This window comes from Eptatretus burgeri, chromosome 6 (assembly GCF_056783735.1).
Source record: "Eptatretus burgeri isolate ZD-2024b chromosome 6, Ebu_testis_v1, whole genome shotgun sequence".
In the NCBI taxonomy this organism is placed as follows: Eukaryota; Metazoa; Chordata; class Myxini; order Myxiniformes; family Myxinidae; genus Eptatretus; species Eptatretus burgeri.
This window is the reverse complement of record NC_140966.1, coordinates 110,305,745-110,321,921: the sequence shown is the minus strand read 5'-3', so window position 1 is coordinate 110,321,921 and position 16,177 is coordinate 110,305,745. Positions and strand designations below refer to the sequence as shown.

At 48.0% G+C, this 16,177-nt stretch overlaps 1 protein-coding gene across 5 annotated transcripts in view; it reads right to left on the bottom strand.

The window, feature by feature from the left end:
- Positions 1-14,465, bottom strand: part of CLCN3 (Cl-/H+ antiporter 3) — a 113,599-nt gene extending 99,134 nt beyond the window's left edge. Inside the window, exons 1-3 of one of the 5 annotated variants that reach the window (XM_085886740.1) lie at positions 13,984-14,465; positions 4,448-4,617; positions 4,094-4,193 (exon numbers count right to left, since the gene is read on the bottom strand). In XM_085886740.1, coding sequence (XP_085742866.1) covers positions 4,094-4,193; positions 4,448-4,617; positions 13,984-14,122 — 409 coding nt within the window. In that variant the 5' untranslated portion in view covers positions 14,123-14,465. Of the gene's footprint in view, positions 1-4,093; positions 4,194-4,447; positions 4,618-4,945; positions 5,096-13,983 lie in introns of those variants that run through there. The other 4 variants (XM_085886737.1, XM_085886736.1, XM_085886738.1 and 1 more) reach the window with 4 other exon arrangements.
- Positions 14,466-16,177: the final 1,712 nt, after the last annotated feature.

Below are 16,177 nucleotides of genomic sequence, written 5' to 3'. Positions count from 1 at the left end.
GACAATTGGCACCAATTCAGGTGCACTTATACAAGGTGTTGTCAAGAATTGGCATTAGAAAAATTAATATACCAGAGATACAATGACTAAACGGGGGAGGTTGGCACCAGAATCAGTGCACTTAGAAATAATATACAGTAGGCTATGACCTGCGATCATCACGTTAAACTATCAACAGCAAATACCACCAGCCTGAAGATACCACAAGGTCCGCATTTAAAGCAGTCAATTACACAGAGGGAAGGTTATGCACAAAGCACGAGATATGGGATATGCAAAGCACCAAATACAACATTTAACTTAAACATCAGAAGTACAAAGCAGCCGACCACGGCAGGTGCTGACCACAACCACACTGCAACCACAACCACACACGCATCACCAGCAGTCACACACACAATCTGAACTCCTCGTATAGTTTTTATACCGCTGTACTCGTTGTCAGAAGAGCTGCAGGCGACGCGTCTCGGTGTGGAATCTTGTGAGGACCTTCTCCTTCCATTCATTCAGGCATTTACGTGTGAGGTCTGTCTCGAAGATCAGCCGTACCAGTTGTGCCTTGCGTGCATGGCGCATGGACCGTCGATGGTCAGTGAAGACATTCCTCAATGTTGAGAATGAGTTTTCACACATGTCAGTGGACGCACCAAATGTGAGTCCAAGTCTCATAGCAGTCACTCCACTTGGCATGGCTTCCAGCGTTTTGTGGTATGTTGAGAGGAGTTTTTGTGTTGTCCATCTCTCGTTTGGCTGCTTTTCTGTCTGAGTGAATAAACTGCTTTGCAACCACACACTCTGTTTCACTGATGGTTGACTTTGTTAATGTCATGATGTGCTGGAGCAAGTGGGGATCCAAAAACGTGCCATTTTCAGGATTCAAGGCAGCGAATGAACGGGCGAGTTGTGTGTTGTGCTCACTGAAGCGCTGAGCGATCTCTCCAAGCACAGTGTCAATTGCGCTGTAAAAAAACCCTCTGCAGTTCCGTCTTGTCATTGTCGTTGTTTTGTCCTGTAGTCTCCAAAACTACAAACTGTTCCAAGTTCTTATGCATTGTGCGTCTCCGTTTTGGTGATGCAGGTGTAGAAGTGCGAGCACCGTTGGCCTTGTTCCACAGATCAGTGAACTCATCCTCAGAGCGGAGTTTCTTCACGCACTCTGTAGCACTCGCCACCAGTTCCAACCCCGTTAGCAAGTCCATGTCCTCTGCCTGCAAGAGTCTGTTAGGGCCATCTAACAACATCAGCAGTTTTTGTACAAAGATAGCAATGAACATGAAGGCAGGCCCAGAGACTTCCCACAAAAGCCCAATAGCCTCCATCCTCATCTCTGCACCGTAGGCGCGCTCTGCATCAATCTCCGACAGTAAGGATGTGATATCCTTAAAAGATCCTATGATCACAGACACGGTGGCTAAATGCTAAAGTCGTTTTAACCGCTCACCTTTATACTGTGCAGCAACAGTGGGCTTTCTGAAGAATTTGTACAGGCAACAACAAACCTCGAGGAAATCAGTGACAGCTTTCTCTGCTGCCAGTGCGTGGATAACTACCAGATGGAGTTGGTGATTTAAGCAGTGCACGTAGGGGATTTCTCTTTCCAATATCTCTTGCAACAACTTTTGCACCCCACCGTGCTTCCCAGCCATTACCGAAGCCCCGTCGTACACCTGACTTAATATTTTTGACGCGTCAAGTCCTGTTTTTGTCAGCTCTGCAATTATTAGGTCTGTCAATGTTTTTGCATCTCCAGCGTCAGCGTAGCTATTGTGAGTAGATGATTGATATGTTGTCACATTCAGTGGGATCCCTCGTCCCATCCACCTTGATGGTAAACCATGATGTGCCTACTTCTTCCACGATGGCATCCGTCAAAACATTACTCAATGTGCAGATCAGTTCATTCTGCATTTCCCGACTAGTATAGCTTGCGTTTCGTGGGATATGCTTTATTATTTCGGCTAGCTCGGTGTCCTTTTTGAGTGTGTAGTTTAAAAAGCGAGAGGAAGAGCCCATTGTGCCCATCTGACATATCCTCAAAATTATCAAGGCTCCCTCTAAAAGGTATCTGATTTTTGGCGAGAAATCCCACAACATCTATAAGAGCAGACACATAGTACCGGTTTCTATTTAGCTGGTCAGCATTGAGGAGTGTGGAAATCTCCTCACCACAATATATGTGCCTCTCATTCTCCTTCCACCTCAAAACACAAGTTAAATGTTCGTTTGAAGTTGCGTGTTTGTGAAACCCCCTGCCTTTCTCAACGGCATGTTTCCAATTCCGGTAGCCTCGCACTGTGAAAGTAGAGTCCACTGGGCTGCGTGCGGTGTTAAACTTCCTACATGGATAGCAGAATGCTGCATCTGTCTGCACACTGTATTCCAGCCATTCATTAGTCTGGTACCACGAGGACACAAACGAGCGACTTGTTCTGCAACAGATGGCCAGGGTAACACTGTAGAACCACTTGATTCGGTCTCTCACTTCCAAGATCATCGGGAAGCGGCTTGACAGTCACACCCGGTCCCGAGGCCACCGCCAAGCGTGGAAACTCGGCTGTCTGCGCTGGGGCTACAGCCGCAGGGCTGACGTTGCTGGCTTGGCCAGGTTGGCCAGCTTATGTCGGTATTTCATCGACATGATCGTCTTTTCCTCCTCCTCCAACTCCTCCCACAACATGTCTTTCATCATCGTCGGTTGCATTTTTTCCTTTTCTGAGCCATTTTCGTATATCCATCATCCACGTCTTTTTCTCCTGCTGCGAGCTCATGCTCCGTGATTCGTCCCTCGTGACTCGCGTCACTAATCTCGCGACTCGCGACATTTCACGGTTGACGGTTTTATTTATTAAATGATCCATCCATCAAAAACAGGTTTTATCTGCATAATTTCAAATGTAAACACGATTGCAAACACACATATTTTTAATTTTTATTATAAAATTACTTTTGTAAGATGGAGGGTTGACGGGTTGTGAAGGTCACGTGGTACACGTGCACTTCATCTTTAATTATGTAAATTTATGTCTTTTCCTTAATCATTTTATCATATTATGACTATATTACATTTATACCTAACTTACAACCAATCAGGTAACCTGCTCAATCGGGTCTCCATATCGAAGACGCCGATTGGCTATTCCTTAAAACGAAATGATCCACGATATATACAGTATAACCACCCACAACATTGACATTCGACACGAGGTCTTGGCTGCTGGCGTTGGTGCTTGCGTTATTATCTTTTATCTTGTGGTCTTGGACTGTATTGTCTTGCCAATTGCTTTTGGAGATGCGCTGGGAAGCGCACACTTATCTCTTGACTGTTATTCAAAGAAGGATATTATTAAAGAACAGTTTATCCAAGAAGGCCTTATTAGTCACCACGTTGAACATCTGGAATAAGGGTTTTAGTTCACACAGGTGAACTCTTAAACAGCAAGGTCACAGTGGGCGCTCGTCCTTAAACACTAAGTTGTTCACATGGTGCAACAGGGCATAAATGGGTGGCGTACAAGTGGGGGGGGGCACCAGATGCGCCATGGTGGGGGGGCATTGCACCCAAATGCCCCCCCTAGCGACGGGCCTGCTTCAGCACCATCTCAGATCATCCCTCATCCAAAACCATATTTTCTACCTCCATTCACCCTCCCCAAGCTGACCTATTTCTGTGTTTCCACGTGACCAGGGCTCCCACCGACGCCCTCAACCTCCTCTGCATTTATTTTATGTAAAAAAAATTTTCCCCATTTCTGCTTCCCATTTTCCCTTCAACTCCTTTAATGGAGTGTTTGCAGCTGTATTCTTATTGTTCACCCACCGTGTCCTCTCCTTGCTCTCATTCTTCCCCATGCCCCTTATTCCCCCCAAGTCTCCCTCTATTTCATCCCTCTACCCTGCTGTTGGTGTGTCCCCCTTCCCCCTACTCCCTCTATCTCCTGTCCTTTTCATTCCATTCCGTCATCCCCATCCGTTTTGTGTTCTAGCTCCTCCACGTGCCTCGACTCTGTATACAAAATTAAATTAAATTAAAAAAAACGTAAGATCCCAAACACAACCCCATCTTGTGGGAAAGAATGTGACATTTTACACTTACCTGCCATTAGTCCGACGAAGGTAACCACCAACCATCCAGACCAGGCATCAAAAACGCTACGAATAAAGCTGCAGACGGACTCCTTTTTACGGCTTGTAATCTGCACAAAGCAAAGAGTGTTCATCAGGTAAAGGTACAGCCATAGGAGATAAGAAGGAAAGAAACAGCAGAGATTTCGGGGAGAAATGTGCAGATGCAAGTGTTTGTGAAGAAGAGAGTTGAAAAGGTAAGCACCTGTAAGAGTGTGCGGTATGAGTGTGTGGTTGAAGGGTAAACACCTACAATAGTTTGTTGAAGAGGAGGAGGGGGCGGGCGGTTAAGAAAAATCTTTAACTTAACAGCGCATGGACCCACCTTGCGATGACGATCCCGGTCTCGTGCTTTTTCTCTGACCCAGTCAATGGTATTAAAATCTCCATACGTTCCTACTCCAGGTATTGGCTCCTCGAGAAGATCCAGGAACCCTCCAGGGCACGGTGGTCCCTCCCCTCGTCCCAAACGTCCTCCGCAAACTTCCATTCCTTCTACATAGAAGTGTAGGATTCAGAAGAAAGAGATGCAAGAAAATAAAAAAAGTGGGAAGGGAGGGGACAGTAGAAAGACTACAAGAAACAACCTTTATTAGAAACCAAGCTCCCCTTCTCCGACCACCACCCTGCACCCTGCACCCACTACCCACCGACACATCCCAAATCAAAAATACACAACTACTTTTTCCAATCGTGGTATAATACACCAAGATACTTTATTTTTTTACATCCAAAGCTGAAAGTCATAATCCAGCTCAAAATGCGATGGTTGCAATAAAAAGTAAAAAATATTTTTAAAAATTCACAAAACCACAGTCATTACCCTTTTGTTCCTGCTGCAGGTTCCCTGAATATGTATCAAACCAGCCGTCCCTTCTTTTAGCGGAGATATTTACTCGATGTCCATCCTCACGACGACGGACAGAACCCACTCATTCCGTACCTTTGTCTATAATATGCTCCGTCATTCTGGGGACTGAGAGCTCTGCCTTTTTAATTATTTACAAATATGTGGAGGGAGAGGGCAGAAGGAAAGACAACACGAAAGAATGAAACAAAGGAATCTTACGACTTCAACAAACAACAGAGATTGAAAATAGCAATATGATAACAGTTCTCCCACAAGAATACAATATACACGGAGGTTAAAAAAGGAAAAGGAAAAGATAAGCACAAAATAAATATCACAAGACCCAATGAATTTGAGGGCAACGAATGACTTCTCACCCCTCACCATCTCACACACACACACACACACACACACACACACACACACACACACACACACACACACACACACACACACACACACACACACACACACACACACACACACACACACACACACACACACACACACACACACACACACACACACACACACACACACACACACTCAGTATGAATGAACAAGAGAATGCAGACAATGAGATAAAACACATGCACGCACACTTTGAGAGCTGCTATAGTGGTGAGAAAACGTTTGTGGACCCTTTAGAATTTTCTGTATTTCTGCATAAATTTGACCCAAAATGTGATCAGATCTTCATCCAAGTCTGAACAATAGATAAAGAGAAACCGATTCAACAAATATCACACAAAAAAAAAACCAAAAAATACTTTTTCATATATTTATTGAGCAAAGTGATCCAACGTTCAATTTCTTTGTCAGAAAAAAGTATGCGAACCTTAACATTGAGTAACCGGTGGCACCCCCCCCCCCCCTCGAGCAGCAATAACTTCAACCAAACGTTTCCTGTAACTCTTGATCAGTCCCGCACATCGGCTTGGAGGAATCTTGGCCCATTCCTCCGAACAGAACTGCTTCAGCTCGGAGATATTTGTGGGCAGTCTTGCATGAACTGCTCCCTTCAGGTTCAGCCACAACATTTCAACTGGGGTAAGGTCTGGACTTTGACTTGGCCGTTCCAAAATGCAAAATCTCTTCTACTTCAGCCATTCTGTTGTACAGTTAGGATCGTTGTCTTGCTGCACGACCCACTTTCTGTTAAGCTTCGGCTCACGAAAGGATTCCCTGACATTCTAACATAGAATTTGCTGGTACAATCCAGAATTCATGGTTCCGTCAATGCTGGCAAGTCATGGGACTCCGAGAGGTTGACATTGACGGAACCAGAAATCATAGTTCCGTCAAAGACAAGCTCTTGGCCTGAGGCAGCAAAGCAGCCCCGACCGATGATAGTCCCCACCACCATGTCTCACGGTTAGGATGAGGTTCTGTTGTTGGAATGTAGTGGTTGGTTTTCGACAAACATAACATTTCTCCTTTAAGCCAAAAAGTTCCACTTTCAACTCATCTGTCCACAGAACATTTTTCCAGGAGCCTTCTGGATCATCCAGGTGGTCTTTGGCAAACTTGAGATGGGTGGCAATGTTCTTTGTGGAGAGCAGGGGTTTCCTCCTTGCTATCCTCCCATGCACATCATTCTTATTCAGTCTTTTCCTGATGGTGGCCTCATGAACACTGACAGCCAATACAAGAGCGGCTTTCAAATCCTTAGACGTTACCCTGGAGTTCTTTGTGACCTCCTGGATTATTGTACGCCTTGCTCTTGGAGTGATTTTTATTAGCTCGCCTGTTCGAAGAACAGAGAGCTAAAGCGATACCCCGGCGTCAGCGTGAAAATGTTAAAGTTTTTGGTGCAAGTTATTTTTTCCTTTCTAATGTTTTTATCAACCACACTATTTTTTATACACCGGATATGTATGTATGTATGTATATTGTTGTGGTTACCAAATTCGCAAACCACCATTCAGGTCCCTTAGGTGAGGTATCTCGGTAAGTACATGTGTAGTTAGGCCCAAACCCGTTGTCTAGTGGGAATACATGTCATTTATGCGTGCTGCGACTCTTCAGGATAGCCGTTTTTCTTTTGCTATCTTTAATTTGGACCAACCGCCATTGTTACAACCACAACATCAACCACCCACCGCGGCGCCGCTTCACGTCACACCTCGCAACCGTCGCATTGCCACCGTTCTTGCGCCGTTTGTGGGTACCGGTGTTGGACTCGTGCAGGGCGCGCGCCGAACAGCGTGTACAAAACCAAGGATTTTCCACTTCAAAAAAGGATCAAAAACGACACACGCCCACTTTTGTTCCGTCCAATCGGTGAGCAAGGGGCGATTTGGCCCCGCCCCCAGGGCGTTGGAGGGCGATCGATATATGCAAATTTATGGATCAAAAAGCATTCACGCCCACTTTTTCTCGGGCCAATGGGGAGCGAGGTGAAAGGTCGAAGGGAGGGGGTCAAAGATGAGAAGGCGAAGCCACGGGGCTTATATAAGCGACCGCGTTCGTCAGTCAAGAAAACAGAGAGTTAAGACTTCGCGGGCGGTGGAGTTGGCAAGAAGGAGCTGGTCGTCGTCGTGTGCGTTGGAGTCGGAGCGGAGGGGACGGAGCTGTGGGGAGGCGGCGAGGGCAGACGAGGGGGTGCTCGCGTCGTGCAGGGAGCTGCACCCCAAGGAGGCCGACAGCGCGACCTGGCCGAGGTGGAGACGCTCGTCGCGGGACTCGAGCCAGAGTAGGAATCCTCTATACCCCGAGCATCAGCAACCCCCTCCTGTTTCCCCCCGCGCTGAGATAGTGCGACCAAGGGGGCCCCTTTCCCACCCCCTACCAGACACTGCCCGCGAGGCCCGCGGAGTTGAGGCACCATCGCCGCTCCGCGTCTCATCACCAGACGGGTAGGCCCGACCGGTCTCGGCCTCAGGCCCGCCTCATCTTTGAGGGTTCTCTGTTCTTTTCCTTGGTTTTGGGTATGTGTTGTCGGCGCCGTCTGTGAAGTAAAATTGTATAAGTGTTGCCGTGTGCTCGGTAGTCGGATAGCTCTGCATTGTGTTTCTCTTTTATATTTGCTTTTTGTGTAATATTGTGTTTCTTCTCCTTTTACATGTGCTTTTGGTGTAATTGAATATGTGTGCTTTCCATTCAGCGCGAATAAATGTGCTTTGTGTTGAACTGTTTCCCGCTTCGCTTCGTCATTTCCTCCATTGAATCCTCATCTTGCTTCACGTAAAGGGTTGGTAGTGGGCTGAATACGCCCGATAATTAATCGAACCGTCGAGGTCGACGATAACACCGCTCGGTTATCCCGATAGTACGGAACGGGTCGCTTAAGTGGCCGTGTCCGAAGTCGACCTGCGGCGAGGTGCGATCGCCCGGTCTACCCTCCGCGTGGGTACTTAGGTAGGTCGAATTTGGCGAGCAACCCTATCCCACGCGGGGGCTGATTGGCTCGATCGCGGTGAGACCGAAAGGTCCACCCGTGACTGGTTCCCGGCGTTAGTCCGAGAGGGTCACGACTGGATTGTCCGTCCGGTGGGCGACGTGCCGCGATTCGAGTTACGTGGCCGTCAGCACGCCGGCGGGCGCGAAAACCGCAACAATATATATATATATATATATATATATATATATATATATATATATATATATATATATATATATATATATATATATATATATCAGGGCGTATTATGTGATACCGGTCGTCTGTCAGTCTGTCTGTCTGTCCGTTCCTGTCCGCACTCTAACTCCCAGTTTTCAACTTTCACGTTTCATATCTGGTACATAGGTACAGACTGTGGAGACGGTGTGTCGTGACATATGTTCGTCATCTAAAGTGGTTGCCATGGCAACCAGGATGCTGTTTTCCATGTAGTAGCACAATTCTGTATATACCTTCTTGTTCGGGCGTATATTGTGCTCACTTGCTCTCTTTTTACTGATTACAATATACAAATACATATATTGCTTTAAAATTATTTGGATCAGACTTCACTGCAATGCTTTATAAAAAATATTAATTATTAGACGAGTCTTTTAAAAACGATAAATGTATAAACAGGCGAGCATTGGGTGGCTTTGACACCAACTCTGGTTTATCTGGTGTTCATATCAGGTGTTTAGCTCGCCTGTTCGAAGAACAGAGAGCTATAGCGATACCCCGGGCGTGAGCGTGAGCGTCAGCGTGAGCGTGAAAATGTTAAAGTTTTTGGTGCAAGTTATTTTATCCTTTCCAATGTTTTTATCGACCACACTATATTTTATTCGCCCGATATATATATATATATATATATATATATATATATATATATATATATATATATATATATATATATATATATATATATATATATATATATATATATATATACATACATACATACATACATATATATATATATATATATATATATATATATATATATTGGGGCGTATTATGATACCGGTCATCCGTCTGTCTGTCTGTCTGTCCATCCGTTCCTATCCGCATTCTAATTCCCAAAGTTTACAACTTTCACTTTTCATATTTGGTACGTAGGTACAGACTGTGGAGACGGTGTGTCGTGACAAATGTTCTTTATCTAAAGTGGTTGCCATGGCAACCAGGATGCTGTTTCCATCCGTTCCTGTCCGCACTCTAACTCCCAAAGTTCTCAACTTTCACGTTTCATATTTTGTCCATAGGTACAGACCATGGAGACGGTGTGTCACGACATACGTTCGTCATCTAAAGTGGTTGCCATGGCAACCAGGATGCTGTTTTCCATGTAGTAGCACAATTCTGTATATACCTTCTTGTTCGGGCATATATTGTGCTCACTTGCGCTCTTGTTACTGATTATAATATACACATACATATATTGCTTTGAAATTATTTGGATCAGACTTCACTGCAATGCTTTATAAAAATATTAATTATTAGACGAGTCTTTTAAAAACAATAAATGTATAAACAGGCGTGAGCATACTTCACATACTTTTTCACATACGTAAATCACATACTTTTTCCGACAAAGAAATTGAATGTTGGATCATTTTGCTAATTAATAAATGAAGTAGATTTTTTTTTGAAATGTGCTATTTGTTTAATCAGCTTCTCCTTATCTATTATGAGGACTCAGATGAAGATCTGATCACATTTTAGGTCAAATTTATGCAGAAATACAGAATATTCTAAAGGGTTCACAAGCTCTTTCTAACCACTGTAGGTGTCCATTTCATCTCCTGAAACCCCCCGATCTGTGGAGATAACCAAAAGCAGCAACTTGCATGCACACACACACATATACACTCGTGTATACACGCACACATAAAGGTGGATACTTTGAGACCTGAGAGGGCTCCGTTCCACCTCCTGAAACCCACATATGGAGATAACCAACAACCAAGTGTGTGCGCGCGCGCACACACACACACACACACACACACACACACACACACACACACACACACACACACACACGCACGCACGCACGCACGCACGCACGCACGCACGCACGCACGCACGCACGCACGCCACAGCCTGGATAGACAATAAAAAAGCTTTTGATGGTGTCCCACATTCATGGATGATAAAGTGCATGCAAATGTTCACGATAAATCCCCAAATAATCGAGCTGATCGGCGTCATAATTATCGTTAAAACATTCCACATGAGTAGTCGCACCAATGGTGAAAATTCCGTCTCAATCTGACAAGCAGTTGTGGAGAAAAACACGAAAGTTTTGTGTGGACAAACAAACAAACAAACAAACAAACAAAAAAATAAACCAATGTCACCCGCAGGGTGACCCGTATCTTGCCAAAAGGTGACCATGTGTGACTTCTTCAAGGTCACACTGAGGTGAACAGAGCTGCTATCCACCAGGAGCGACTCCTTGAGGAATATCAGCCTACGAGAGATTCCGATGAGAATCGTTCTACAGAGTAACCATGAAAAATATGCTTTTGCCTCATAACGTCACGAAATGACGTCATAATGTCTCAAGCTTGACATATCTACAAAGCACTCATCGAGGTGTTCAATTTGAGGTACTACACGATATGGTTCCTAAAACTTGAAAATTTGACCTTGGGGTCAAATATGTTTGACCTTCGGCGCTAACCATGAAGGTCAAGGCCAATCGCCACCAAAAATTAATCAGCTGAGCGCCAGACCATGAACTATATTCCCATGAAGTTTGAAGACGATCCGATCAAAATTACTCAAAAAATAAGGGTTTCGTCGACTCCCCTGATTTGCGACAAAGTGACCTTGACCTTTGACCTTGACCTCAAAATTTTGTGCGCTGAAAGGGACCTTCAACCATCGCCAAGAGAAGAACAGAAGAACGTCGACAATTGTGTGGTGACGACAGAACCCAAAACGATGGCAGAGATCAGACTTTGAAATCAGGAAAGACTTGATGTCGGAAGCTATGATGGGTTTGGTGACTGCTTGGATGTCCATGTCATTGGAAGCAAGTTCATTGGACCGATTGGTGGGGTCCTGTTTTAACATGCTTCTTGTGGATGGGAGTGACATTTGCTGACATGCATAATGAGGGGTAGAAGGGAGGTCGTTAAAGGGGGACACACTAAATAGGGCACATAGAGGGTGACGAAGAACGGTGGAACAGGATTTGAGAACAGATGAACCGATACCATCTGGGCCAATCACCAGTAGGGTCAAAGCAGCACAGAACTTTCTCCATACATTCTCTAGTGAGGAGGATACAGAGTTTAGTAGATAGTGGGTACATTGGGGTATGACGGGGGTATGACGGGGGGGTATGACGGGGGTATGACGGGGGTATGACGGGGTATGACGGAGGTATGACGGGGGTATGACGGGGGTATGACGGGGGTATGACGGGGGTATGACGGGGGTATGATGGGGGTATGATGGGGGTATGAGTTTGGTACACGAGATTTTGGGGGAAAGACAGAGTGTAGATATTCTGCCTTATTGCAAACAGAGTGCAGTACAGACATTTGAGGTGAGGGAGGGGATTAGAGGGGAGAAAACACCAAAGACAGCTGAGTGAGTATGGGGTGCGCGCGGGGTGAGCACGGGGTGGGCACGGGGTGGGCACGGGGTGGGCACGGGGTGGGCACGGGGTGAGCACGGGGTGAGCACGGGGTGAGCACGGGGTGAGCATTGGGAGCGTGCAAGGTGAGCGCGGGGTGCGTGCGGTGAGCGCGCGATAGGAACGGGGTGGGTGACTTGTGAGACGGGGTGAGTGGGATGAGTGGGATGAGTGGGATGAGTGGGATGAGTGGGATGAGTGGGATGAGTGGGATGAGTGGGATGAGTGGGATGAGTGGGATGAGTGGGATGAGTGGGATGAGTGGGATGAGTGGGATGACGGGGATGACGGGGATGACGGGGATGACGGGATGACGGGGTGACGGGGTGACGGGGTGACGGGGTGACTCGTGAGAAGGGGTGACAGGGTGACGGGGTGACTCGTGAGACGGGGTGACTGGTGAGACGGGGTGACTGGTGAGACGGGGTGACTGGTGAGACGGGGTGACTGGTGAGACGGGGTGACTGGTGAGACGGGGTGACTGGTGAGACGGGGTGACTGGTGAGACGGGGTGACTGGTGAGACGGGGTGAATGGGTGACTCGGGTGACTGGTGAGACGGGGTGACTGGTGAGACGGGGTGACTGGTGAGACGGGGGTGACTGGTGAGACGGGGTGACTGGTGAGACGGGGTGACTGGTGAGACGGGGTGACTGGTGAGACGGGGTGACTGGTGAGACGGGGTGACTGGTGAGACGGGGTGACTGGTGAGACGGGGTGACTGGTGAGACGGGGTGACTGGGTGACTAGGGTGACTGGTGAGACTGGTGAGACGGGGTGACTGGTGAGACGGGGTGACTGGTGTGACGGGGTGACTGGTGAGACGGGGTGACTGGTGAGACGGGGTGACTGGTGAGACGGGGTGACTGGTGAGACGGGGTGACTGGTGAGACGGGGTGACTGGTGTGACGGGGTGACTGGTGAGACGGGGTGACTGGTGAGACGGGGTGACTGGTGAGACGGGGTGACTGGGTGAGACGGGGTGACTGGGTGAGACGGGGTGACTGGTGAGACGGGGTGACTGGTGAGACGGGGTGACTGGTGAGACGGGGTGACTGGTGAGACGGGGTGACTGGTGAGACGGGGTGACTGGTGAGACGGGGTGACTGGTGAGACGGGGTGAATGGGTGACTCGGGTGACTGGTGAGACGGGGTGACTGGTGAGACGGGGGTGACTGGTGAGACGGGGTGACTGGTGAGACGGGGTGACTGGTGAGACGGGGTGACTGGTGAGACGGGGTGACTGGTGAGACGGGGTGACTGGTGAGAGGGGGTGACTGGTGAGAGGGGGTGACTGGTGAGAGGGGGTGACTGGTGAGACGGGGTGACTGGTGAGACGGGGTGACTGGTGAGACGGGGTGACTGGTGAGACGGGGTGACTGGGTGACTAGGGTGACTGGTGAGACTGGTGAGACGGGGTGACTGGTGAGACTGGTGAGACGGGGTGACTGGTGAGACGGGGTGACTGGTGAGACGGGGTGACTGGTGTGACGGGGTGACTGGTGAGACGGGGTGACTGGTGAGACGGGGTGACTGGGTGAGACGGGGTGACTGGGTGAGACGGGGTGACTGGGTGAGACGGGGTGACTGGGTGAGACGGGGTGACTGGGTGAGACGGGGTGACTGGGTGAGACGGGGTGACTGGGTGAGACGGGGTGACTGGGTGAGACGGGGTGACTGGGTGAGACGGGGTGACTGGGTGAGACGGGGTGACTGGGTGAGACGGGGTGACTGGGTGAGACGGGGTGACTGGGTGAGACGGGGTGACTGGGTGAGACGGGGTGACTGGGTGAGACGGGGTGACTGGGTGAGACGGGGTGACTGGGTGAGACGGGGTGACTGGGTGAGACGGGGTGACTGGGTGAGACGGGGTGACTGGGTGAGACGGGGTGACTGGGAAGGGTGATGGAGTGAGTTGGATGGAAGGATGAATGCAATTAATGAGCGATTTATAAATAAAAGGGGGAAAAAATTGTTTAAAAACCTCGTCCTGTTATCCCGTCCAGAATCTCATTGTGCGGAGAAAACTCAAGCGAAGCTCCCAAGACGTCGATCAACTCCTCGTCGCTGCTCGCGAGGCTCCCGTAGCCGTTTCCGACGTTCTCGGTGATTCTCGCAGCCATCCGTGATCCGTCGAGCCAGGGAAGGTCGGCGACTGTCGGCAGGAGAATCTCCTCTCCTGGAGGTTTTCCAAGGGTCGAGGTTACGGTTTCCGTCCTGCGTGAGAGGACGCGATTGTCCTCGAAGTATCCGTGGGATCAGCGAACGTCCATCGCAGGAGCCGCACGGGACGAGTCTCCCGAGACCCGCACGGACCGACGAGTCCGAATCGGCTTCGCCCGCAAAACCGGAAGTTTTCTTCAGTCGTTGTCACGTGACTCTTCACGTGTCACCGGACGTGCTCCGAGCGTGTTGTGGCGCAGACACGACACGACAGTTTGAAAACAAATCCCTCGCTCTTTACCCCCTCACGACTATCCTTCCATCCCCCCCCCCTCACCCCGTCTCAGTGGCAAATTAATGTCCGGGTGGGTTACCTCACCCCTCACCCCTCACCCCTCACACAACCGATGGAGGGTCACAATGTTTCAAGATAACCCCTCCGAGTGTTGCGGGTGAGGGGAGATGGTCTCCTTTTGCCGATTTCTGAATGGTCAATTTACCTGGTGTTTCACTGGACAGGACTGGTCCAAGGTTTGGGGGTGAGACGGTGAGGTTTGGTTAGTACAGAGGGACAAATGGAATAATAACGATGTTTAATGTTTAATAAATGAAACAATAATTACAATAAAAACAATTTGTATGATTCCAAATTTGAATACAAATCGATGTTGATGAACAAATGCACACCACAAGTTATGGTACGATCCTAAAACACCCCTCGTTACAGTAAATGGACGAACCCACGCGCGCGACGGACCGTCCTGGTCCTGGGGATGAAAGGCCAAAATAACTCAACAACGGCCAAAAGTGGTGAAAACCACCGGAAATTCACGTTTTTTTTTCGTTACACGAGCGGCACAGCCACAGAAGGGTCCTCGGTCTCTCGAACTTGTGCTGAGCTGCGTTCACTGACCAAGCAGCTTGCCATCGCTTGCCAAGGAACCATTCCTTATGAACGGTTTCGTTTGTTGAATTAACACCACGGGGTTGACTGAGCCTGTCATCCTTCCGAGGTCGGTGAAATGAGCACCAGTGTGGTGGTAATAGGGGGCACTGCATCAGTGGCACAGCTGCGCTCCTAACCAATGATACACCCATCAGCCAAAAAGGCAGCACACGATGGGAACTAGCCTTGTTAATGTGGACAACAAAATAATAAATAAAAACTGTTGGGTTGTGTCCCATTATATATCATTCAGCTTGGAAAACGCAGGCCAAGCGGCTTAAGCCCTCAAGCAAGCGGCTTAAGCACTCAAGCAAGCGGCTTGAGCAAGCACTCCGACTCGAGGGTTGTTAAGGGAACGGCTGGCTTCGCAAGCTGATCGCTAAAAAAAAACACCTTAACGTGACATTTTTCCCAAGGGGGGAAAAGGCAGAAAAACATGGGAATTCTTCCAGATTTGTTGCAGTCGCATCTGAAGCAAATCGGCAAAGCGAGTGCGAAAATAACACGGAGTCCTCTTTTTTGGGAGAAAATGACACCGAGTCCTTTTTTGGGGAGAAAATAACACCGAGTCCTTTTTTTGGGAGAAAATAACAGTCCTTTTTTGGGGAGAAAATAAGTCATTTTTTTGCGAGAAAATGACATGGAGTCCTCTTTTTGGGAGAAAATAAGAGACCTGTTTTGGGCCTTTTTGGGTGAAAATAACACCGAGTCCTCTTTTTTGGGAGAAAATGACACCGAGTCCTTTTTTGGGGAGAAAATAACACCGAGTCCTTTTTTGGGGAGAAAATGAGTCCTTTTTTGGAAGAAAATAACACCGAGTCCTTTTTTGGGGAGAAAATAAGTCATTTTTTTTGTGAGAAAATGACATGGAGTCCTCTTTTTGGGAGAAAATAAGAGACCTGTTTTGGGCCTTTTTGGGTGAAAATAACACCGAGTCCTCTTTTTTGGGAGAAAATGACACCGAGTCCTCTTTTTTGGGAGAAAATGACACCGAGTCCTCTTTTTGGGAGAAAATGACACCGAGTCCTCTTTTTTGGGAGAAAATGACACCGAGTCCTTTTTTGGGGAG